Source organism: Pezoporus flaviventris, unplaced genomic scaffold (genome assembly GCF_033815535.1).
Source record: "Pezoporus flaviventris isolate CSIRO_AGI_PZ_B2104156 unplaced genomic scaffold, CSIRO_AGI_Pfla_v1 ptg000049l, whole genome shotgun sequence".
Lineage (NCBI taxonomy): Eukaryota > Metazoa > Chordata > Aves > Psittaciformes > Psittacidae > Pezoporus > Pezoporus flaviventris.
Genome location: NW_026892597.1, coordinates 134,079 through 157,172, shown reverse-complemented (window position 1 = coordinate 157,172; position 23,094 = coordinate 134,079). Strand labels below are relative to the sequence as shown.

The 23,094-nt window shown below is 61.0% G+C and overlaps 3 protein-coding genes across 3 annotated transcripts; 1 reads left to right on the top strand and 2 right to left on the bottom strand.

Moving 5' to 3' along the window:
- Window positions 1-630: 630 nt before the first annotated feature.
- On the bottom strand, window positions 631-12,376 carry MAPK8IP2 (mitogen-activated protein kinase 8 interacting protein 2). The gene is made up of 12 exons (XM_061468575.1): window positions 12,230-12,376; window positions 8,556-8,661; window positions 7,769-8,008; window positions 6,332-6,434; window positions 3,866-6,202; window positions 3,299-3,374; window positions 3,006-3,178; window positions 2,812-2,921; window positions 2,597-2,716; window positions 2,445-2,515; window positions 2,150-2,248; window positions 631-1,684 (listed from the first exon to the last, which is right to left on the bottom strand). The coding sequence occupies exons 1-12, from the start codon at window positions 12,292-12,294 to the stop codon at window positions 1,612-1,614; spliced, it is 3,573 nt and encodes a 1,190-aa protein (XP_061324559.1). The 5' UTR covers window positions 12,295-12,376; the 3' UTR covers window positions 631-1,611.
- Window positions 12,377-17,020: 4,644 nt separating this feature from the next.
- On the top strand, window positions 17,021-18,307 carry LOC133277040 (acrosin-like). Its single transcript, XM_061468550.1, has 2 exons — window positions 17,021-17,269; window positions 17,720-18,307. The coding sequence occupies exons 1-2, from the start codon at window positions 17,021-17,023 to the stop codon at window positions 18,119-18,121; spliced, it is 651 nt and encodes a 216-aa protein (XP_061324534.1). The 3' UTR covers window positions 18,122-18,307.
- Window positions 18,308-18,641: 334 nt separating this feature from the next.
- Window positions 18,642-22,638, bottom strand: LOC133277055 (arylsulfatase A-like). The gene is made up of 8 exons (XM_061468574.1): window positions 22,328-22,638; window positions 21,787-22,027; window positions 21,118-21,336; window positions 20,498-20,667; window positions 19,872-19,996; window positions 19,583-19,710; window positions 19,180-19,282; window positions 18,642-19,068 (listed from the first exon to the last, which is right to left on the bottom strand). The coding sequence occupies exons 1-8, from the start codon at window positions 22,618-22,620 to the stop codon at window positions 18,767-18,769; spliced, it is 1,581 nt and encodes a 526-aa protein (XP_061324558.1). The 5' UTR covers window positions 22,621-22,638; the 3' UTR covers window positions 18,642-18,766.
- Between the last annotated feature and the right edge of the window lie 456 nt (window positions 22,639-23,094).

Genomic DNA, 23,094 nt, shown 5'->3' with positions numbered 1-23,094 from the left:
CCCTGTGAGGGTGCTGAGGTGCTGGCACAGGGTGCCCAGAGAAGCTGTGGCTGCCCCATCCCTGGCAGTGTTCAAGGCCAGGTTGGACACAGGGGCTTGGAGCAAGCTGCTCCAGTGGAAGGGGTCCCTGCCTGTGGCAGGGGTTGGAGCTGGATGAGCATTAAAGTCCCTCCCAACACAAACCAGTCTGTGGTTCTATGAATTTCATTTGAACATTTAAAAACAGGAATTATGGCTCCAATTAAGGTGTTTGGGTGTAACATCCCCACAACAATCCTCTGAAGCCCAGCAGCCCCCATGCCATCCTCAAGCCTGACACTCCCATCTCTCTGCCCAGCAGCACTGCCACTGCAGTGGCACCAGCACCTTCACCATCATCGCCACTAGCATGGGCCTGGACCCCACGCGCATACCAGGGTGTGCATGTGCCCCTACCCTCTGTTCCCTGTGCCTCCTGCACACGCTCATCCGCCCCATGTGGCTGTTGCACACACATTCCTGTTCAGCCTGCACCCCCCGCTCCTCCTGCACTCCCTCCTTATGCCCTGCTGAACCTCTGCCCTGGCAGCACCTCGCACTTGCACCCCCTTCTTCCTCCATCACACCCATAAAGCATCCCCAGTCTCGTGGTCACACCAAGCATATACTTTATTGAAAGACCAAATGGGTGATGACAAGGCGGTGAGGGGAGAAAACCTGGAACCAGGGTTTGGGCAAGTGGCAGCTGCTCAGGGCTCCTCCTGGTCTTGGAGTTAGGAGATAAATACCGGGACATTGAGCGCGTGGAGTCACCGTCACATTGAGCGCTGGGCGGATGGACACATGGGGCCGGCAAGCAAAGGAAACCACCACCAGGCACAGCAGCGAGGGGTGAGGGTGGCCACCGGCCCTCTGCCACACTGGCCAGGCTCCAGCACCGCCCTGAGCCTGCCTCTCACTGGGCAAGTACAGCCCAAGCGGGGGGTCCTGCGCCCCACAGCCAAGGGTCCTGCACCCCATGGATGGTGCGATAGTGGTGGGCAAGGGCTGGGGGCACCGGCAGAGGGACTGGGGCAGGAGGGGCCATACCAGGGTCCCCCCAGGGGTCATGGAGGGGCAGGGGCTATTCTTAGCGGGCTGTTCCAGGGGTGGCAGGTGCCACTGCCACTATGCAGGGGACACCATGGACTGGGGGTGGTTCATGGCTGGAGATGCTCACCCCAGCCCTCCAATAATCCCACCCGAGCCCCATTCACCTCCTTGAGCCCCCCCCAACCCCATTCACCCCCCAGTGTCTCCATCCCTGTGGCGCGGGCAGAACTGGTCCCCGCTCCTGTGCCCCCCACAGGCTGGCTTCACTCATGCAGAGGGGGGGCAGCTTCTGCCCCAGTGCCGTGGCTTGGCTGCAGCACCCCCGTGGTTGGGGTGATGCTGGGGGCACCCCCAATACCCAGTTGTGGTGCACGGCTGGGCCCCTGGCCCCCCGAGAAGCAGTGAGGATGGGGGGGGGAGCCCGTGGGGCTGGAACATGTGCAGGGGGGACCAAGGCAACTGGTTGGGGTTCAGACAGAGTCTCTGGCCGTCTGTGGGGCTGAGGGGGGGGCAGAAGCAGGAAAGGCAGCAGCTGCCCCCTTACTCCAGGTAGATGTCTTCTGTGGGGCAGGCATATTCCAGGTGCTCCTGGTAATATTCCTGAAACGCTCGGCTGTGAGGATGGGAACAATGGGGGGGCTCAGGGATGGGATGTGGCCTGGACCGCAGCTCCACAACTGCCTGCACCCCAACCCCCTGCACCCCCAGCCCCCCTGTATCCATACCTGCTGCATCCCTAGACCCCATGCACCCCCAGCACTGGCATGGCCAGACCAGATGCACCATGACCTTGGCACCCAGACCCCCTCCACACCCAGCACCATAACCCACCACACCTCCAGCCCCAGCACAGCCAGCATCCTGCATCCAGACCCCTGTATCCCAATCCCCAGCACCCCTGGACCCAGAAGCCCAGCACCCCCAGACTCCCTGTATCCAAACCTCCTGCATCCCTACCCCCTGCTCTTAACCTCAGCACAGCCAGCACCCTGTACCCCAACCCCCAGCACCCCAGCTCCTTGCACCCAGACCCCCAGCCGCACTATGCCCCACGCAGCTGCCCCCATCCCCATCTTACCCGACACACTCGGCCACATGCCTCATGGATTCCTGGGAGACGAATACGTGGCAGGCAAAGCGGCTCAGCACTGGGTGCTTGGTAATGAACCCGAAGTAGCTGCAATGGGGAAGCCAGGTGAGGGGGGCACACCCCACTCCTGCACCTTGGGGGGCACTGGGACAGCCTCACTGGGATGGAACGGGGCAGAGGGACCCAGTGTGGAACCACAGGAGCGTGCATGCCACAGGCAGGGGATGGAGGGGATGGACGGGGGTCCACTGGGGCTGCCTGGGGGGGACTGTGGGGGTCTCACCAGCTGTTCCGGGGGTGGCACCCACAGAAGGAGATGTTCTTCATCTGGAAGAAGTGGCTGCAGCGTTCAAACTGGAAGAGAGAAGCCACCAAGGTGTAGGCACCCTGTTCGGGCACAGGGGCTGCGTGGCACCCCACAGCCATGCCCCTCACCTCCTCGTCCCGGCTGTACTCCGTGACAGTCAGAATGAGCTTGATGCCCTGCAGCGTGATTTCCAGGTCACAGCTGGCTGGTGGGCGCAGATGCACCGTCAGCTTCCTAGTGGTGGCAATCTGGGGGTGCAGGTGAGGGCCATGAGGCTGAGGTCCCGCCAATGTGGGGAGCCAGGGATCATGCCACTGCCACTGTCACCCGCCCTGGGGCTCACCTTCTGCATGGCAGCGCAGAGGATGCCATTGCCCTGGTGGTACGGCACCTCCACTGAGCCCAGGAACTGCACGTTGAACCGCTCCACCCAACACGGGTTCCTCTTGAGGCCTGCATGGCGAGACAGGACAAGGAGACTGTGCACCAAGACCCCCATGTCCCCCAGTATCCCCCACAACCCCTGCAGGCTCCTACCAATGGAATCTCTGGCTTGGCCAACGACCTCATGGGCATAGAAGGCTGGGAAGATGCCCCTCTCCCCTGTCCGCATGTTGTAGCCCCGGTACCAGTAGTCATCCTCCTCCAGCTCCACCAGGATGGGGTCATCCACATCCAGCTCCAGCTCATCCTCGTGGCGTGGGATAAACCTGGGGGAAGCACAGTGGAAATGAGGATGTGGGCAGAGAGCAGAGCCATGGGAAAGAGGGTCCTGAAAGCCCCCGTGGTGGACCGTGCCCATCACCAGGGTGTCTGGGCTCACTGCTCACCTGAAGACGGCCCGGTGGGTTTGCTCCCGCTCCTCCCCATTCACCATGCAGGAGAACAGCCCGAAGGACTCCGTGCCTGCAGAGGAGGAGCAGGAGGCTGCCATAGGGTGAGAGTGCAGCTCCCACCCCATGGCATGGGAGGCATCCCCACCTCTGCCCACCCCTGGGGCCTGCAGCACCCTCAGGGTGACAGGAGCAGACCGGCCATCGCTCATAGGCTCAGGCTCTTTCCTGGGGGGGTTCCATCTGAGCCCCCCCACCTACAGCCCAGGGCAGAGGACCCCATAGGCCAAAGGGAAGCTGGGGATCAGCCACACAGAGAAACCTTGTGGCCCCATGGCGGAGAGCCCGCGGCCTTCGGGTCAAGCCCCACAACCCCTGCAGCTGCCCTCCCCCACCTCCTGCGCCATGCCATGCTGTGCCACATGGGGATGCCACCATGGCCAGGATGGCTGAGGAGAGATGGTACAGAGCAGCCAGCATGCCAACAGCATACAGACCAGCCCAGGACACCATGGCATGGCATGGCATGGCCCAGTGTGGCACAGCACGGCACACATCACTTACTGGAGGAGCGGGAGGTGCTGTTGACAAAGACATTGAGGAACTTCTTGGAGAACTGCAGGTCAGCCTCAGGGGACGAGTCCTCGGAGGAGCTGTGGCCATTGGGAGCTACCAGCCCATCCCCGAAGGCCGCCTCGTCCTCCAGGTCGCAGCGGTCGCAGGCACGGAGCAGGTCACTGTCATCGCTCAGCACCGAGGTGCAGCGCCGCAGGCTCACCAGCTCCAGCTGCGTGTGCTCATCCACCACCAGCGTGTACTTCATGGAGTCATAGGCCAGGGACTCATCCAGCGCCCGCGGCTCCAGCACCCCCGGGTCCGGCGGCAGTGGGTCCTCAGCAAAGGGCGAGCCCTTCAGGTAGGGTACCTCGTCCTCGTCTGTCGAGTAGGCCATGGTGAAGCCACGGTTGGTCTTGGCAGTGGAGACGTCCAGGTCGGGTGGGCCAGCACTGGGGCTCTGCCCCTGGGGCGCTAACCGGATGTCATCGATCATGTCATCGGCCTCCAGGACGCCGGAGTCCAGGTCCCTGTCGATGGCCCAGTCCCCCGGGCCGGTGGCCGGCAATTTAGCAGTGGGGGACTGCTCCCCAGTGCCAGGTGAGGTGCATGGAGGGCTGTAGCAGCCAAAGGTGGCCAGGACCTCAGAGGAGCCCAACCTGTCAAGGGTGACAGGGTGCCCCGGGAAGACAGGCGCAATGGTGTCATTTGTGGGGTTACTCAGGAAGAGGAAGGGCCCTGGGTCGTTGGCAGGCAGCTCTGGCACCGGCTCCATCGTGGTGGCAGCCAGAGCCCGCTCATCATCCTCAGCACGCTGCAGGGAGCTGCGCAGTGTCTCCATGTCCACCAGCTCAATGGCGCGCTGGCAGTGGGGTAGTGCAGCTGTGTCCCCGGGGGAGGCCCGTGAGCTTGAGTCCCCATCCAGTGCCTCGCTCAGGATCTCGGGCTCTAGGTCAGAGGCTGGCGAGATGGTGTCACAGAGCGAGTGGGTCTGCTGGAAGCACTCGTCCGGGCATTTGATGGGGTAAGAGCCCTCCGAGATCATTTTGTTGACAAGGTTGCTGAGCAGCCATGGCGAGTCTGAGTCCTCACTCAGGTCGGGCTCTGACTCTGAATCGGAGTCATACTCGCTGTTGTCATCCTCATCTGCCTCGGGCATCAGCTTGGGCCCCACGGGCAGGTAGAAGGAGCGTCGGATGCTCTCCAGGCTGTGGTCTGGGTCAATCTTCAGATCCAGGGGGCTGGAGGTGGAGACATCAGTCTGGCCAGCAGGCACAGAGGAGTCCTCTGGGTTCAGGCTGTCATAGTAGCCCTCCACCTTCAGCTCGGCCAGGCTCTCCCGCCGCACCATGCCATGCTCTGGGATCTCCATCTCCAGGATCTCCTCCTCCTTGCCCTTGTCCAGCAGCAGGGAGTCCTTGATGCCCATCAAGCCAGGGGCCTCCAGCTCCGTCTCCAGCTCAGCCTCTGAGGTGGGTGAACTGGCTTCCTCAATGGAGTTGGTGAGGTGGGAGGACCTGCCACTGCTGCTGTCGCTGCTCAGGTCCAGCTCCGTCTCCGAGATGGAGGAGATCATGTTGCTGACCAGGCGCCCACCAGCAAAGGCTGCCTCGATCTCCCCCTCCACATCCGAGTCAGAGCCGGGCGAGCTCAGGTCTTCTCCATGCCGGCCACCAGGCAGGAAGGGTTTGGTGGTCCTGCTGGTGAGGTCAGCCTCAATGCCAGGGTCTGAGGAGGGCGACGTGGTCTCCGAGGAGCCTGAGGGGTGCCCACGCACGCTTGCGGCTCGGCCAGACTGGGCGCCCTCCCCGTCAGAGCTGAGCAGCTCCGCTGGCCCCACAGCACACACGTAGGCACCAGAGCACCCATCATGCTGCTCAGCCACAGCCACTGGCTCCTCCTGCGGCCGTGGGGAGCTGGGCTGCTGGTGGGGTGCTGTGGGGGACCCCGGGCTCCCCCCTTCGCCAGGCACCGGCCTCTCCCGGGCACCAGATGCTTGGTGCCTTGGTGGGACACGGCAGCCGTCGGCGAGCAATGGTGAGACCGCGGCGGGGCCAGGAGGAGCCACAGGCCCTGTTGGAGAGAGACACTGTTTAGGGGGTGGCTGGTGGAGGCGTGATGGGGAGTGCGGAGCTTGGAGCACAGCGGAGATGAGATTCATGTTATGATCTGCCCCGGCTCTCAGGGGTGATGGGTTACCATGTGCCAGGGACTCATGGCTGTTGCCTTGCGAGTCCAAGGGTTTGGGCTGCAGTGGGGCAGGGGCCTGCCCAGCCCCTGCACTCGGCCCCTTCGGGCTTTCCAGGCAGGGTCCCTCTTGGATGCAGGCGTGGGGGGATGAGTGTCCTGTAAGGGAGAAAAGCACACCCCCATGTCAAACAGGTGAGAACCCTGCTGGGTTCCAACCAAAGGGGCTGTGGGACCCCCAGGCAGGAGGGTTCCCCACTCCGGGACCCCATCACTATCAGCACTCACCAGTGTGTGAGGAAGAGGAGGAGGAGGAGGAGTGAAGAAGGGCATCCTGCCAGCTGGTGCGGTGAGCGGGTGGTGGGAAGCTGCCGTTGTTGTTTAGGGAGTCCTAGGGGAAGAGCAGAGCCACAGTCGGGGGTAAGCCCTCGGGACATTTGGGAACCAGGGGCACCAAACACATCCAGACCACCCCAGGAACATCCCCTGACACAGCTCAGTGCTCCCCACCAGCTTGGCAGCACCAGAGCCACGTGCCCAGAGATTTATCTGGATTAGGGCCATGACATCCCCAGCTCCCCTGCCCAGCTGGAGCAGGACCATGGGATGGCACTGCACAGGGGACTGGTGCTGACCCCCACCATGAGGGCCCTGCTGTGCTATGTGCCCCCAAAAGCAGATCCTGACCCCAGTAAGTGGCACCCCAAAGAGCCACCAGCCCAGGAGCCAGCAGGGCCAGGGCTGCCCATCCAGCATGGAGATGGCTGTGGATTAGTCCTGGCAGGAAGCACAGGCAGAGATAATCCCACTGAGCAGGAGATGAGGGAGTGGGGTTATATGCCACAGGACGTGCACCAGTAAGCAGTGGGAGACGGGAATGTGTACTGGGAGGATGGCAATGGGTACTGGGGGAGATGGCACCCAAAGAGCAGGGTGGAGCCTCCTCCTGGCACCAGTGCACATGAACCAGAGCTGGGATTACCAGGATTTGCACCCTGGGAGCACCAACAAAGACCGAACCTGGCAATTGCTGGGGATTCTGCTCACACCACAGGGACAATGAACCAGGGTGGCTGGTGCTGCTGCATCAGGTTGGGGCTGGCAGCCCCCTGGCACCCTCCAGCCCCTCCCAGGAGGGGGTCCAAGAATCCCGATATCCCCCCCCGGCACCATGGCAACACAGCCGGATGCAGGCAGCACCGCAAGCACCGTGCACGGCTGCCCACGCACTGCGGTGGGGCGGCAGCTCAGGGCTGGCACCACTCACACGTGTGGTGGGGACACCCCTGCAGAGCCCCACGCCTGCAGGGTCTCCCCTGAGCCCAGGGATGGAGGAGGAGGGACACAATGCACACCAGCACCCCTGCACATGCACATGCGCGATGCATGGGGCCCACAGCACTGACACATTCCAGACACCCCCAGGCACCGAACATGGGGATGGAGATCGCAAAGCCTCCAGGACCCCTCAGCTCAGGGCCTTGCACAAGCTTGCAGGGTCCCCTGAGAACTCCACGGACCCATCCCCAATGTTCCCACCTCAGTCCCACCATGGCAAAGCTGGAGCCAGCAGCGTCTCTGCCCGCTAGTGCTCCCCACTCTGGGGCAGAGCCTACCCCCTTAGGTCTCTCCCCACAATTCACCCCACAAAGCCCCTGCTGCTCCTCCACCAGCCCTAGAGTGTTGGGACAGGGACAGGGCCCCCCCCAGCCACCTCTCCCTCACCTGTGTGCCCGGGGCCATCAAGTTGAGGGTGGTGGGTCGGTGCTTCTGTGTCTCCTCCAGGCTGGGTGAGGGGATAGGTGAGGCCAAAGGGGATGGTGGAGCTTCCAGCTCATTGCCCTCCTCCTCCTCTTCCTCCTCTTCCTCCTCCTCGTTGTCGTCAATCATCTCAAACTCCTGGAAGTCATCCTGGAAGGTGCAGACTGGATGCGGCTGCTCGCCACGCTCCAGCACCAGGCAGTCCTGGGGATGTGGCACAGGGTTAGCAGCCACCAGGCTCGTGCTGTCCACAACCATGGCCACCACACCGGCCATGGCCACCACAGCACATCCCTCCCAGCACTGGGCTGGCAGTGCCTTTGCTCATGCCCCAGCAGCATGGTGGCAACATCCCCAAGGGGAATGTGCCCTCTGCCAGGCACCAGGGATCCCCTATCTCTGCCAGCACCCTGCCTGTCCCAGCCCCAACAGGCAGTGCCTCATCCCACCCAGTGCTGGGCAGAGCTGGGAAGAGCTGAGTAAGTGGAAGCCACTGGAGCCACTAGAACCACAAAATTGTAGTTGTTTGGTGAAGCCAGTGTGGGTCTGGCTGCTGAGCCACACATGTCCCCCATGGAGCTCACCAGATGTGGTGGGAGGCCCCACTGTGCCTAGGCTCAGACCCCTGCAGCACATCCCCTTGGGGCCCTGGTACACCCATTCCAGGAAGGGACAGTGCCCATGGCCAGTCCCCACCACAGCCCTGTGCAGCATCATGGCCCCAGGGGACACAGCCCCACAGCTCCTGCACCTTCTCATAGTGGTCTGAGTCGTAGTTCAGCCCAATGCCGCAGTCATCTGTGATCTCTGACAGGTCCTCATCATCAAACTCCTCCAAACTGATGTCCTGGGGGGCCCTGGAGAGAGGGGACGTGCTGGAGTCACCCCACCACTCGGGAGCTCTGGCCAAGCCGATGCAGCACACTATGGCCAGGGGGTGCAGAGCTTGGGGGTCAGCACCACACCAGAAGCCAGGCGAGGCTTGAGGAGCTGGGAGGGTGATGGGCACATCGCTGCACAGGGCGCTGCTCTCAGCACTGCGCTCCCTCCTGCCCAGTGTGAGCCCAGTGCAGACCATGGCCACCCCACCACAGTTGCCCCTGACCGAGCAGAGGTCCTGAGGCCACCATGGTGGGCAGCACCATCTTCCCAATTTCCCTTCAAAATCTGTCAAGCCAAACCCAAGACACACGCCAGGGTCCCAGCAGTCAGGGAAACCAAACTGAGCCGATCCTGTCAGGAACAACGGGGGAGCCATGGAAACCAGCGGTTTCTGCAGGGAAAGGGCGAAAATAAAGAAAAAGATGACAACTGGCAGGATTCAGTGTCAGGAAACGGAAACGAGATGATTGCAGTGGCTCTGTAAGGCGGGAGGTGCAGTGGCACCCTGCGCTGGTGGAGATCCTCTGCCCACCCCTGGGGACACCCAGGGATGCCCCCAGCCTGGCCTCACAGAAGCATGGCAGCACCCAGTGGAGCTCCTCTGGTGGGGACAGGACTGGGGTCTCACTGGGGTCCTGCTGGGGTAGCATTTGAGTTCATGAGGGTCTCACTGGGGTTCCACTGAGGTCCATTGCAGTCCTGTTGGGATCTCACTGGGTTCTCATTTGGATCTCATTTGGGCTCATCTGGGTCTCAGCAGGGTCTCACTGAGGTCCCACTGGGGCTCATAAGGGTCTCATTAGGGCTCAGTCCTGGCATTCAGCTGACAGCGGAGCCCCTCATGGGGTTGGGGGGGTCACAGCCATGGCTGCCTCTGGAGATGCCCCACTCCCTGTCTTTGCCCCCAAAGCCCCCTCCCAGCCTGTCACTCAGCCCCTCACCCAGCACTTCCTCCCCTTTCCCAGGGAGAACAATTCTCCCTAATCACATAATTCCCAGAAGTAGGGCACTGAGGCTGCATCAAATATCCACAGATTTGTGGCAAAAGCATCATGAGCTGTGCAGCACGGCATGGGGCTGTGCCAGACCACAGACCCCAGCCAGGGTTGGGGGAGCTCCAGGGCAGTGGGAGCAGAGCTCTGGGGCCTCAGCGGTCTCCCATCCCAGCCGAGAGGAAACACAACGGGACAGCATAGCCCAGCACGGCATGTCACAAATGGGCTGGGGTCCCTGCCCCACACTGGGGTCCTGCCTGCTGGCAGCCAGGCTTGGGCTTGCCAGGGACACCGTTCTGCCATTGGGGAGGAACTGAGAGCTGCCACAAACCATGGCTGAGATTTCTAGGTTACAGCACGGCAGAGGTGGGGTTGCCATGGTGGGATGGGTCTGCCACGGTGGAATAGGGATGCCACAGAAGGATGGGGCTGCTGCAGTGGGATGGGGAGAAGGGTCACCATGGTGGGAAGGGGCTGCCATGGTGGGATTGAGGCCACCAGTAAGAGCCATCCTGGACCTACAGTGTCCTGAAGGGACCCTTGGGGACATTGGCCATGGCCTCGCTGGATCGAAGAAGAGGCAGCCCCACCACTGTGGGTGCAGGGATACAGCAGCAGGCACCCAGACACACAGGTGCTGTGCAGCAGGCAGGAAGGACAGCGGCTGTCCCTGTGATGGGTGCACCAGACACTGAAGCCAGGGTGATGGGGAGCAGCCAAGTGAGGTTCGGAGCTGAAGTGGAACCAGGGTGGTGGACTGGGGAGGCGGCAGCTGGCCTCAATCAGGAGAGAGCTGGAGATGGACCACAAAAGGGTCCCAACATCACTCACCCTAGGGTGCAGGGAGCCCTATAGTGAGTCCATAGCAGGTCTGTGGGGGGGACAGGCATGGAGAGCAGGGTGTGGGGGTGTTTGCCCCAGGGCTGGCGGGGCCGGGCTTCCCGGGGCAGCAGTGACTGCTGAACAAGCCATTGGAGATTGGATTTCCTCCCTGTTTCCAGAGCAGCTCCCTTGACAGTTTGTCCTGGCAGCAACGGTTCTGCAGCGGCTTCTCCAGCAGGGATGAGCCAGGGATGCGTGCCCAGGGCTGGGCAGAGGACACAGGGAGCTCAGGGCTGAGTGTCCCGCACCCCAGCCAGTGACCAGCACCGGGGCTCCCATGGTTGCACCTTGCCCTGACTGGGAGGCAAGAGCTGTCCATGCCAAGGCCCTGTCACTGCACCACGGCCTTCCCACACCTATCCCTCTGATGGATCCCACCAAGCCCTAGGCTGGACACAACCTCCCTCCTCAGAAGGAGCACATCCCAGATCCGATGCTGCCAACAGCTGGGCTCTCTCCTGCCTGCACCGAGCATCCATGGGTGCTCACCGGGACCCGGGTGCTCTTGCAATCCCCGGGGATGTGACCTGGTTCCAGCACCCACTCTCTTGGGGCAGGGACATGAGGGGTCCAGGCTGGGGCGGGGATCTGACCTCACTGTCCCCCACTGGGACATGGGCCCAGCCCAGGCCTGTGCAGCAGCGAAGGGCAGGAACAGGACTTGCTGAGGCCAGCCCTGACCTCACACTGGGAGTTGGATGGGAAGTATGGTGAGGGGGACACCTCCAAGACACCCCAAAAACTCCGGGGCCTGGGCGAGAGGCAGGGCGAAGCCGAGCAGAGGCCATGTCCTCCATCCTGCATCCCAGTATCCTAGGATCCTGCTGTGTGGCATGGCTGGCGAAGGGGTGCCAGAGAAATGGGGGAATGCCAGGAAAAGGGGAGATGCCAGGGAAAGGGGGGATGCCAGGGAAAGGGGGATGCTCAGGGAAAGGGGGGATGCTCAGGGAAAGGGGGCTGCCTGGAGAAGGGGGGAGCCCTTGAAAGGGGGAGGGGGTATAGCCCTGGGAGTAGCCACGACACCTCCCCAGCAGAGGCCAACCAGCCAAGGGCACATCCTGCGCTCCACTCCCGGCTCCATCGCCCCGCAGCTCTCGCACCTCCACGTCCGTGTCCCCCCCTCCCCCATCCACCGCCACCTCCCCGTTCCCATCCCGCTGCCGGGACCCCCCAGCCCCGCAACCCTCGGCACCGCCGCTCCAAGGGGTCCCGCCAAGGTCAGGCGAGGTGCGGGGAATGGAGGGGCTGAATCCCGCCGAGCCCCAGCCCTCCCCGGTGCGGGGGTCACCCGCGGGGCCCTCTCCCGGTGCCGGTATCCGGTGTCCCTGAGAGAGACAAAGAGGCGGCGGCGGCTCCACCGCAGCGGCGGGATGCGGGAGGGACACACGCACACAGGGGGGGAGACCTCCAGCATCCCCCGCCCCGAGGGAGCGACGGGTGATGGCGAGGAGAGGGGAGGGGGCTGCGCCTGCGGCTGCTGCGTCGTTAATCCCGGGACGGAGCCTGCGCGGCTCCGGTATCCCAAGGGTGAACGGGCCCGGCGGGGGGGCGGCACGGGCCTGGGACCACCCCCCCTTTCCTCTGCCGCTGCACCGAGAAGGGCAGCCCCGGCCCCGTTGTGCCCCGCACAGGAGCTCCCCCCCGTCCCGGTGCCGGCGGTTCCCACCTGCAGCCGGGCGGCGAGAGCGAGTGGAAGGTGGAGAGCGAGAACATCTCGGCGCGATCCGCCATCTTCTCCCGGCCGGGGCTGCGCCGGACTGCGGAGGAGCGCGGGGGGGGCCGCGGGGCGAGCGGGCGGGGGGGGGGGAGCGGCGGGAGCGCGGCCGGGCGGGGCGCGGGGGCGGCGGGAGCGCGCGGGGGGCGGAGCCAGAGAGAGGGAGGGGCCGGGAGGTATGAAGGGGGGGCGGGATGTATGGGGAGGGGTTGGGGGTGGGTAGGAAGGGGGGGGTGTTATAGGCAAGGGGAAGGGATGTACAAGGGAGGGGAGACTGGGGGAGGAGAACGGGGAGGCTATGAATGGGGAGGGATGTATAGGGAGGGGGCTATTGGGGGAGGTAAAGGGGTGGTGTAGAGAGTGGTAGGGGGTGTATGGGGGAAGGGATGTAATGTGGGTATTGGGGTTCTAGAGGTTATAGGTTGGGGGGAGCAGCGAGGGCATAAAGATGGGAGCGAGGGGTATGGAGGAGGCGGGATGTAGGTGGGGTATTGGGGGAGTACGGGGTAGTATAGGCGGGGGCCTATCTAGAGTGGAGGAGAGGCTGTGGGGTGGTGCAGGGGGCTATGGGTGGGAAGAGACGGTGCCGGAATATGGTCATGGCTGAACATGGAGAGGGTGGGAGGCTGTGAGGGAAGAAGCTGTATAGAGGGTGGGAAGGAGGGGGAAGGGAGATCTGCGCAAGAGTCGGGGCAGGGGAGGGGGGTTACGTGAGGGCACTGTGAAGGGGATGCAGGGGGACTCATAGCGAGGTGTAAGAAGATGTATAGAAGGAATTCGGGGGGTACAGGAACGGAAAGCGGGGTTCGGGGGCATAGGAGAGGGGCAGGGGGTCTATGGGTCTATAGTGGGTGCAGGAGATGCAGAGAGGTTGCATAAGGGGGGGTGCAGGGGCTGGGAGCCGCACTGGGTAGGCCTAGGGGGGCAGACGCTGCCCCGGGGCTGCGCGGCGGGAGCTGTCCGGTATCCGGTGCTGAAAGAGCTGTCCGGTATCCGGTGCTGACGGGACGGAGGTGTCTGATGTACGGGACTGTATCGCGCACGGGGCTCGCCGGTGCCCAGTGCCCGGAGCTGACGGCCGGAGCATGGGACTGTCCGGGCCCGGTGCTAAAGGCCCGGAGCTCTCTGGTGTTCGAGGCTCTCTGGTGCCAGGATGGAAGTCTGAGGCTGTCAGGGTTCCGCTGCTGTAGGCCCAGGGCTCTCCACTGCATGGTGTCGGTGCTGTAGGCCCGGGGCTGCCCGGTGAAGGTGCTGCTAGACAGGGTAGGGGTCCAGAAGGAGTGGGCGGTTAGTGCTTCGGGAGCGGGGTGCAGCGGCTGAGGCCTGGGAGGTGCAGGGTGGGTGCCAGGAGGCTTGGGGGGGGGGGGGGGGGGGGGTCTGCATCGAGAGGGCACAGTGAAGGGGGGGAAGAGGGAATGGAAGCCACAAGGGGCCCTGCAGGATTTGGAGGGCGGGGGGGGCCTTGTACTGTGGGGCAGGAGGATGCAGTGAGGGCACCATGCTCCATGGCGGGCTGGAAAGTCGGGGGTGGGGAAACAGAAGCAGGGAACAGGGGAGATCCAGGGAGCACAGGAGGCCACAGGGGACAGTAGGTGCCAAGAGCTGGTGCATCTGGGCACGCCTCACAGTGGGTGATAGCGGGGGAAGGGCTGCTGGGAGCACTGGAGGTGGCGGGGTCATGTTGTAGAGTGCACACATGGTGCATGCGCATGCAGAGTGCACCACACAAAACAGTACACCTGCAGGTCCACCCAGACACACGCCTACATCCACTGTGCCCTGTGAGGGTGTGCTGGACTTGTCCCGCTCGCACATCACTGCTTGAGTGCCGTGATCGTAACCACATCAGGCCTTCAACACCCAAACATGTGCATACTGCCTGTAGTAATGTTCTCTGGTGTATGTTTCTTGGAAGTACCTGGTGGTAGACAGCTGCAGAGAGCATGGTGGCAGCGAACTCTCAGAGGCTCTGATGCCACACTGGTTTGTTTCCCTGCTAGCTGGGAGCAGCAGTGCTCATAGGCAGGTGCTGCTGCCGCCACAGGGCTGCATCCCTTATCCCACAAGCAGAGTGTTCAGAAGGGCTGTGCAGGGGGTGCCCAGTCCCAGGTCCTGCCTCCCCTCGTGCCTGGAACCCCCCATGGAACCAGCCCTTCCGTGACTTCAGCCCCAGCATCAAGGGCAACGTGGGTGCTGTGGCAGTTTGGCAGCTGCTGCAGTGGTGGCCGTCAGCCCTCAGATCGTCAGTGCTCGTGGGCATATGGCACTAATGGATTTGCTCCCCCTTTCATCCTGCTGGCCATGTGCTGGCCTGCCCATGGCACATGGGACAGCTGTGGGTAAGTGGCCTGAGGCTCTGGGAGAGAGCTTGGGGTCCCAGCTATGATGGGATTCACTGGAGGGTGTCTGCTTGTCCGCCAAGGCCACACCACCACCACACCCAAACCCTATATGAGGGCCTCTGTTCCCTGCCAGCCCCAGGCTGTTGGCACAACTCATCTATGGACTACAATAGAAACAGAGGCAGAGGGACACACATCCCACAGGGTTCCCTGGTCCTGCTGTCTATGCAGTGCCCTGTGGGGAAGGGACTGACCTTCAGCCCCAGCAGCAGCAGCCATCAGGCAGGACAGTGATGAGTTTGTCTCACAGGACCTGAGGGCTGCAGCCCATGGCTGTGTCTCATGGCACATCACGTGTTGTTGGGGGCACAGATGCCCAGCCAAGCTCCTGGCCATGGATCATCAGCATCCAGACAACCTTGCACAGAGGCATGGCACACATCTGCGGAGGGTCACTCATCAGCCCACAGTGGGTTCTCTCACAGCCCACTGCTTTGCGGCATCCAGGTCAGAGGTCCAGGGCACAGGAACATCTCCACAACACCAGCAGGTGCTGTCCACAGCACCACATGCTATTCCCATCACATTTCCCTGCAGAATACCCAGTGCCTGGGCACTGCAGAGCCCAGTGAGAGACTGCTCAGAGAAAGCTGGGCTTGTGCTACAGCCCCCTAGCAGCCTCCAGCTCAACCCTCCTTGAGCCTAAGGCACGCTGGGGGAGTCGCATCCTCCGTAACACTGTTACTACATTAGTTGAGAAACACAGGGCTATGGATGTTGTCTATCTGCACTTCTGTAAAGCCTGACACAGTCCCTCACAACATCCTAAACTGGAGAGGTATGATTTGATGAGTGGACTGTTTGGTGGATTAGGAATTGGCTGGATGGTCGCATCCAGAGGGTAGTGGTCAATGACTCAATGTCTGAATGGACACCAGTGACAAGTGGCATCCCTCAGTGTCTGTACTGGAACCAGTACTCTTTAGTGTCTTCATCAACAACACAGACAGTGGGATTGAGTGCATTGTCAGCAAGTTTGCAGATGACATGCAGCTAAGTGGTGCAGTTGACATGCCTGAGGGAGAAGATGCCATCCACAGGAACTCAGATAGGCTTGAGGCTCATGCAAACCTCATGAGGCTCAACAGGGCTAAGTGTAGGGTCCTGCATGTGGGCCAGGGCAACCTCCAGTATCAATACAGGCTGGAGGATAGAGGGATTGAGAGTAGCCCTAAGGAGAAGGACTTGGGGGTACTGGCAGATGGAAGATTGGCCATGAGCAGGCAATATGCACTCACAGCCCAGAGGCCAATCATATCTTTGGCTGCAACCAGAGGAGCATGGCCAGCAGGTCAAGGGAGGTGATCCTTCCCCTCTTCTCTGGTGAGATCCCACCTGGAGTCTGCATCCAGCTCTCGAGTCCTCAGTACAGGAAAGACATGGACCTGTTGGAGAGGCTCATGAGAAGGACCTCAAAAATTATCAGAGGGCTAAGACTTTCTTCTACTATGAAGAATAGCTGAGAGAGTTGGAGCTGTTGACCCTGGAGAAGAGAAGGCGCTGGTGCCTTTCAGTTCTTAAAAGGGGCCTGTAAGAAACTTGGGGACAGACTTCAGCAGGGCCTATTGGGAGAGGATGAGGGGTGATGTTTTTAAACTTGAAGAGGGGAGACTCAGGCTGGATGTGAGGAAGAAATTCTTTACAATGAGGGTGGTAAAATATAGGAAGGTGGTGGATGCCCCATCACTGGAGACATTCAAGGTCAGGCTGGATGTGGTCCTAGGAAACATGGTCTAGTTGAACATGTCCCTGCTCATTGCAGGGTGGGGGTGGACTAGATAAGCTTTGAAGGTCCCTTCCAACTCAAACCATTCTCTGATCATACATTCCTATTCTATGACTGCTTTCCTCTCTCCCTTGGGAAGCAGCAGGCATGCGGCTGTGCTCCCTCTGAGCCCTCTTTCCATCTGACTACTAGGCATGTCCCAGTGTAGCGCGTGGTGATCGGGGCCACCCAAGTGTCTCAGCTGGGCCCTGAGGTCCAAGTACACAGGATTAAGCAAGTGATTGTTCATGAACCCTACACCAACATCTCAGAGGGGAATGACATCGCCTTGCTGGAACTGGACCAGCCTGTCCAGTGCAGCGATTATGTTCAGCTTGCCTGTGTGCCCAATGCCTCACTGGCAGTGTCCCAGCTGACAGACTGCTACATCAGCGGCTGGGGTTTGATGGATGCAAGATGCGAGTTCCCAAAAAGCACTTGTGTCCCCAGGGCAAGCTTGGCACACAGGGGGCACGGGCCAGGCTCCCCAGCAGCAGAGGCAAGAGGCAAATGTCAGGGATGTGTGCCTCAAGAGATGGGCCTGACCCACTGTGCGGAGCAAGACAGAAGGGAAACATGGGTCCAATGCCTCTCAACGGGCAAAACCATGCGCTAAGGAAAGGGCTCACCCAGACAGGGCAGGAAAACTGGTCACAAGCTGCTGTTTCTGTGCTCACAGTTGGAAAAGTAGCTGATAGTGTGCAGGAGGCCAGGGTCTATCTCATTGATATCAACGCCTGTAACAGCAGCCGGAGGTATCCAGGGGACATCCTTAGCCACAACTTATGCACCGGGTACCTGCAGAGCGGCATCGACTCGTGCCAGGTAGGAGCGTGGAACAGGTCAACCCCCAGCAGCACAGGCAGCCCAAACAGAACGTGGCACATGCTTTGCCTGGCAAGTCACCTCCCACCCTGGGGTCCACAGCACTGCTGGGGCTTCCCTCCCCTCTTCCATCTGCAGCTGCTTGCCCAGTGCCCCCCTCATCCCAGGGTACTCTGCTCAGGAAGCCCATCCAGTGCTTCTGGCAGCCCAGAGGTCCAGTTCCCAATCCTGGAATGTCCGTCTTCCTCACACCCAGGATCCCTACACAGAGATGAGGGAGAGCCCAACCTCACAGCCCTGCAGCCCCCTCCAGACAAGGTTCTGTAGGCTCTGGCACCTGAGCAGAGCTTCTGTGCAGTGAATGCAGCTCTGGCAGCTCTGTGAGAGAAGGAGCCAGCCTTAGTGCCAATGGCCACCAACAGCACCCTCATCCACTCTCTTCCGCTGCAGGGTGACAGTGGTGGTCCCCTTGCATGCAAAGATAACAATGCTGACTACTACTGGGTTGTGGGAGTGACCAGCTGGGGGAAAGGCTGCGTGAGAGCACAACAGCCAGGAGTCTACACCTCCACTCTGCACTTCTATGAATGGATCCTCGTACAGATGGGACTGCACCCAGGAACAACAGCTAATCCAACACTACAGCCAGTCTTCACCTCACCTCCTACTCAGAGGCCAAGGCCAAAGCCAAAGCCAAAATCAAAGTCAAAGTCAAAGCCAAAGCCAAGACCAACAGAATCAGGCACCATTAACTCCTGCCCATTTCCACAACAGAAGCTGGTGAAACTCCTTACTCAGGTGCAGGAGCTCCTGAAGGCCCTAAAGGAAAAAAGGCTTTCAGCAGCAGGATGAACAGGAGCCAGGGTAGGCTGCAGTGTACCACAGCCATTTCCCTCTGGGGCAATGCATGCTTACTCAAAAGCTGCCTCACTATCAAAGGCCTGCTCCATCTTTCCATGCTCTTCATAATTCAGACAAATGTTGACTTGTTCCTGAAATAAAGCTAGTTGTTTTCACAGCTAACATGCATCAGTACAACTCAGTCTCCTGTGCAAGGCAAGCACTTCCATGCCCAGCACCTGCAAAATGAGGCTGCAGGCAGTTAACTCGGGCACAAAGAGAAGTGGTCTCCCAAAGGGGCTGAAACTTTGCCTGCTCAGAGAGAAGGGTGCTCAGAGCCTCTATTGGATGAGTAAGACTGGCCAATCGAGACTAGGAAGAGGGTAGGAAAAACAGATGTGCCATGCAGACAACACCGGTTGTTTGCATTAAAGCACGCAAGCTCACGTTCAGGGGTTGGCATAAGCATTAGCAAACTGAACTGATTAGGGGGAACTCCTGAGCATGATGAGAGAAATTGCTGACCACAGCAAACAGTTAAAAGTTGACAGGATTTAAGGTGCCATGAGGAAGAGCCCGATTTCTCTGGCAGCTCAGGGTAAGAGTGTCTGGTGGGTTTGGGATAGTGTTCCAGTATGGAGGTAGAGCAGCAAGAGGTTAGGAGCAGTGGCAGCAGGAAGGCTTAGGAGTGCAGTTTGGTACACAGCAGGGCTGCAGGGAAGGATCCCTGCCCTTTCTGATCTGGCTTCCCCCAAACTCCATGCGCTGCTCAAAAAGCACTTTGTGCAGTTGGATCTCCTTCAGGACCTGCAGAAGCTCTGGCCCCACACCGCTCTGCAGCAGATCGTAGTTCTCAGCTGGGTCAGACTCCAGGTCAAACAGCAGTGGGGGCAGGTGGGGTGTCAGCGGGGTGAGCCCATGGCAGGCCTCATCTGGGGTTGTATCACTGTGCAAGGAACCTGCAAAAGAATCCCCTGGAGCAGCTCAGTTTCTTCTCTTGGAGCTTTGGACAGCAAAACCAAGTGGGACATCATAAAGCTGCTATGCAGAGGAGAGGAGGCAGCACTAACCTTGTGTGAAGTAATGGGCCTTGTACTTCCCAAGCCTGACAGCAAAGGGACCATGCAATGGATCAGGGGATGGCGGGTAGAAGAACATCGTCTGACGGGGACTCTGTGGGAAGCAGCAGAGTGAAGCTCACCCATCCAGCCATGAGGCTAAAGAGTCTGCAACAGGGCCAGGCAGAGACTCCAGGGATGCTACACAGAGCACAGATGCTGCACTGAACACATGGCCAGATGGGGGGGGGAGCTGACGAGCAGCAGCATCTGACTGCTCTGACTGCTCCCTACTCAGAGATACTGGGGCTCTGCCCATGCACTGCAGCCATGGACTGGGCTTGGCAACATGCTGCAGTTGTTAAAGCAGCCTGAAGAAGCTGCTTCCCAGGCCAGACCAGCCCTCAAGACTCACCTTCCCCGACCCAAACAGCACCGGGCTCAGGTCATAGCCATCCAGGGCAACTTTGGGAAGAGATGCTCCAGCCAGGGCAGTCAGTGTTGGCAGGATGTCCAGGGTGCTTGCCAGCTCATGCGTCACTCCTATCACTCACCATAGCCAGGCATAAGGAAACATTCAAGTACCTGATCCCACTCCCATCCCTGCATTCCCACTTCCCTTCCATCCTCTGCTTGTCCCGGGGCAGCCAAGCTGCTTCAGCTGGCATCAGCACTCAAAAGGGACAAGCAGTGCCAAGTCTCACCTGGAGTGATACGGCCTGGCCAATAAGCCACCGCTGGCTCCCGCATGCCACCTTCGTATGTTGTGCCCTTCCCACACTTCAGAAGGCCAGAGCTGCCTCCACGTGCCATCCGCAAGGTGGAAGGGCTGTGAGAGAGAAGAACCACCTACCATCAAGTTTCACAGGTCCACACTACCCCTTCCCTAGTACTGCTAAGAGGGTCATGACAAGAGAGACATGGTGTTAGCAAGTGACACTGCCATCCTTCTCAGCCTCAGGAGGCAGGAGGCATGGGGCAGGTGAAGAAGCCAAGGTGTGCAAGAGGCCTAAGCAGGGCACCAGAGACCAACTACACCCCCACACCAATGGAACTGGGTCTATTTGGGCTACTGGCCACTCCTGGCCTGAACCCTGTGAGGTTTCTGTCCACAAGGGGCACAGCTGAGTCACAAGAACAAGGAGCAGATCATGCACTGGGTCCTCTCCAGAGCAGGATCCACCTCTTGTCTCACTTCAGGTCATTGAGATCTCACCTGGCAATGCCATGTGCCCTTTCCCCAAGCAAACCAATGCCTCATGCCACTTCCCTCGCACCATGGATGCAGAATCTTACCAGTAACGAAGTCCCCCCAGCTGAGCCCACTCACCCATTGTCAGAGGTGAAAAACACCAAGGTTGTGTTTGCGAGGCCACTTTCCTGCAGTGCCTGTAGCAGCTGTCCCACTGAACCATCAAACTCTGCAAGTGCATCTCCAAATGGCCCACGCCTTGACTGCCCTGTGTACTCCTGGCTTGCAAACTGGGGGTAGTGGGTATGCTGGAGAAAGGGCAGAGAAGACCGCTACGAAAACTCCCAGAGCTGCTTCTTGTTCCCAGTTCACCCAGAGACGGTCAGCACCCCAGCTAGGACATGGAGATAGGTGACAATACCCATGAGGTGAAAGAAGGCTTGTCCCCAAGCTTCAGAAGCATCTCTCAGAAATGGCACAAAGGAGACGTGCAAACTTGGGGTGGGAAGTTTTCCTGGGTGAACACTTGGCCCAGGGAAGCAGGCAAAGCTCCAGAAAGAAGCAGCCCAAGAACATCATAAGCACGGTGCTGCCACAAGGCAAGGGCACATGAGCACCACCCCCAGGTCACCCAGCAGCAGGTACTGACTACTCAGCACAGTTCTGGGCTGCAGGAGCTGAGACACTCACTGCTCTCCATGGAGGATAAAGGGTCCCTTCCCCACCCCTGGACCCGCAACAGTGCTCCCCTCTCCTACGTGGGAGGCATAGTAGAGCAGGAAGGGGATGCCTTGTCGGGCGCAGTCAGCGATGAAGTTCCGTGAGAATTTGTTGTAGAGTGGCACCAGATCAGGGAAAGAGACCGGCTGCTGCACAATGCTCTGGTTCCAGAGGAGCGGGACTGGCACTACACCTTGGTCACAAGTCCCAAAACACTTGATGTCAGGTGGGAAGCAGGTTAGATTCTGGCAGGGGCCCTGGAGAGAACAAGTAACACCTTTTGGTTTACCTGTGTTGCAGGACAGGGAGGGGAGCACTCTCACAGCAGCCCACCACAAGGTCCTACAGGCACCCTTTGGGGAGCCTCTCCCAGAAAGCCAGGGCTCTGTGCCCACCCACCCATCCAAGGATCATACTGCCTCACCCCAATTTCTCATGGAAGCTCTGCAGATGTTTCTTTGTAGCCCAGAATCTGACCCTCTCTCCCCTGACAAAGGACAATGTCCCCATGCACAAGTACCCAACCACACGAGCACCTCAGAGATGGCCTTTCTCCATCAGCACCCATCTCCCTGGCCTGCAGCCACCCTCACCCATCTGCCCAGGAAAGCACTGGCCTGCCCCACATGCTCTCAAGCAGCTTCATCTGTGGGGCACTGCCCCCAGCCAGTTCCAGGACACCCCTCAGAGCTCGGCAGGCCTCTCACCTGGTCATGGGAGTAAGGGATCCCCAAGAAGTGGTCAAAGCCCTGGTGGACGGGCAGGAAGGAGCCATTCATCCCCAAGCCAAGGTGCCACTTGCCAACCATGGCTGTGGCATAGCCCGCAGCCTTCAGCACCTCTGCAATGGTGACCTCAGACAGCGGCAGCCCCCCCCGCGAGCCTGGGCTGAACACCCCCGGGTAGACCCCGGAGCGCATCTGGAACCGGCCTGTCAGCAGGGCTGCCCTAGGGGAGAGAAGACCGGATAGAGCACGGCACGGGTCCCTCTCCAAAGAGGGATCCCTATCCCCGCCTCGGGCCCTGGCAGCCCACAGCTGCCCCGGCCGCATATATCCGGTCTGCACCGGCCCCGCACCGAGCAGCCCCCAGGGCACAGCGACCTCCTCACCCCCCCACCCCGTTCCTCCCAGCACCGCAGCTCCCGGTGGGTGCCCAGCCCTGCCCCGACGCTTCCCGAGCTCGGTGCCCTCCCCGGGGCCCCGCAGCAGCCACCGGCCAGCGGGCTGGGAGCCGCGGGGCACGTACCGGGACGGGCTGCACACGGGGGAGCTGCTGTAGAAGTCGGTGAACCGCAGCCCTCGGGACGCCATCCAGTCCAGGTGCGGCGTGGCAGACGAGGGGTGCCCGTAGCTGCCCAGGTCCCCGAAGCCCAAATCGTCCGCCAGCACCAGGACGAAGTTGGGGGCGGCGGCGGCCGCTCCGCGCAAGGCCAAGAGGGCCAAAACCGCCACGGCCCGGGACAGCCGCAGGACCCACTGCCCCATTGCGCTGCCGCCAGAGAGGCCCCGCCGGTACCGGGCACCGACACCGCGCACCATGTGACCTAGCGCCGCCGCGGGGCGTGCTGGGAGCCGTTGTAAGTAGCGGGAAGCTGCGAGCGGCGGAGCCGGACCGGGACTGCCCCGGCGGGACACGGGTGGCAGCGAGCGGATGTCTCCTGCGCTGGGGCTGGGTGGCCCGGGGGAAAGGCCGCTGTCCCCCTTCCGTGGCTGGCAGCAGGTGCCGGCCCAGGCCGTTGCTCCGGGCTTCCTGCCTTCGGGAAGAGCCGAGGAAGCCGCTGTTCTGGTGCGCGCAGGGTGCAGGACCCACGGGACACGCAGAGCTGCCGGGAGCAGGCTGCGCTCTGTGGGAGCCTGGGCGCTCTTCAAGCAAGTGTGTTTGCGTACAGCAACGGCAGTTTCGCCTTCAGCCTCACAGACTGCTGCTTGTGCCTGAATATAGGAGCCCATATCGGGCAGATCTGTGACGTGTAAACAGAGCAGGGACAGTGCAAAGAGCAGCAGCAGCTCTCT

Coding starts and splice junctions, on each gene's coding strand:
- MAPK8IP2 (XM_061468575.1), bottom strand. CDS start 12,294: ATGGCGGATCGCGCCGAGATGTTCTCGCTCTCCACCTTCCACTCGCTC. Junction 8,662..12,229: donor CTCTCGCCGCCCGGCTGCAG/GTGGGAACCGCC, acceptor CCCTCTCTCCAG/GGCCCCCCAGGACATCAGTT. Junction 2,249..2,444: donor TGCCACCCCCGGAACAGCTG/GTGAGACCCCCA, acceptor TCCCCATTGCAG/CTACTTCGGGTTCATTACCA.
- LOC133277040 (XM_061468550.1), top strand. CDS start 17,021: ATGGGTCCAATGCCTCTCAACGGGCAAAACCATGCGCTAAGGAAAGGG. Junction 17,270..17,719: donor GCGGCATCGACTCGTGCCAG/GTAGGAGCGTGG, acceptor CTTCCGCTGCAG/GGTGACAGTGGTGGTCCCCT.
- LOC133277055 (XM_061468574.1), bottom strand. CDS start 22,620: ATGGTGCGCGGTGTCGGTGCCCGGTACCGGCGGGGCCTCTCTGGCGGC. Junction 19,283..19,582: donor TGCTGTTTGGGTCGGGGAAG/GTGAGTCTTGAG, acceptor TGCTTCCCACAG/AGTCCCCGTCAGACGATGTT. Junction 19,069..19,179: donor GGCCCATTACTTCACACAAG/GTTAGTGCTGCC, acceptor ATTCTTTTGCAG/GTTCCTTGCACAGTGATACA.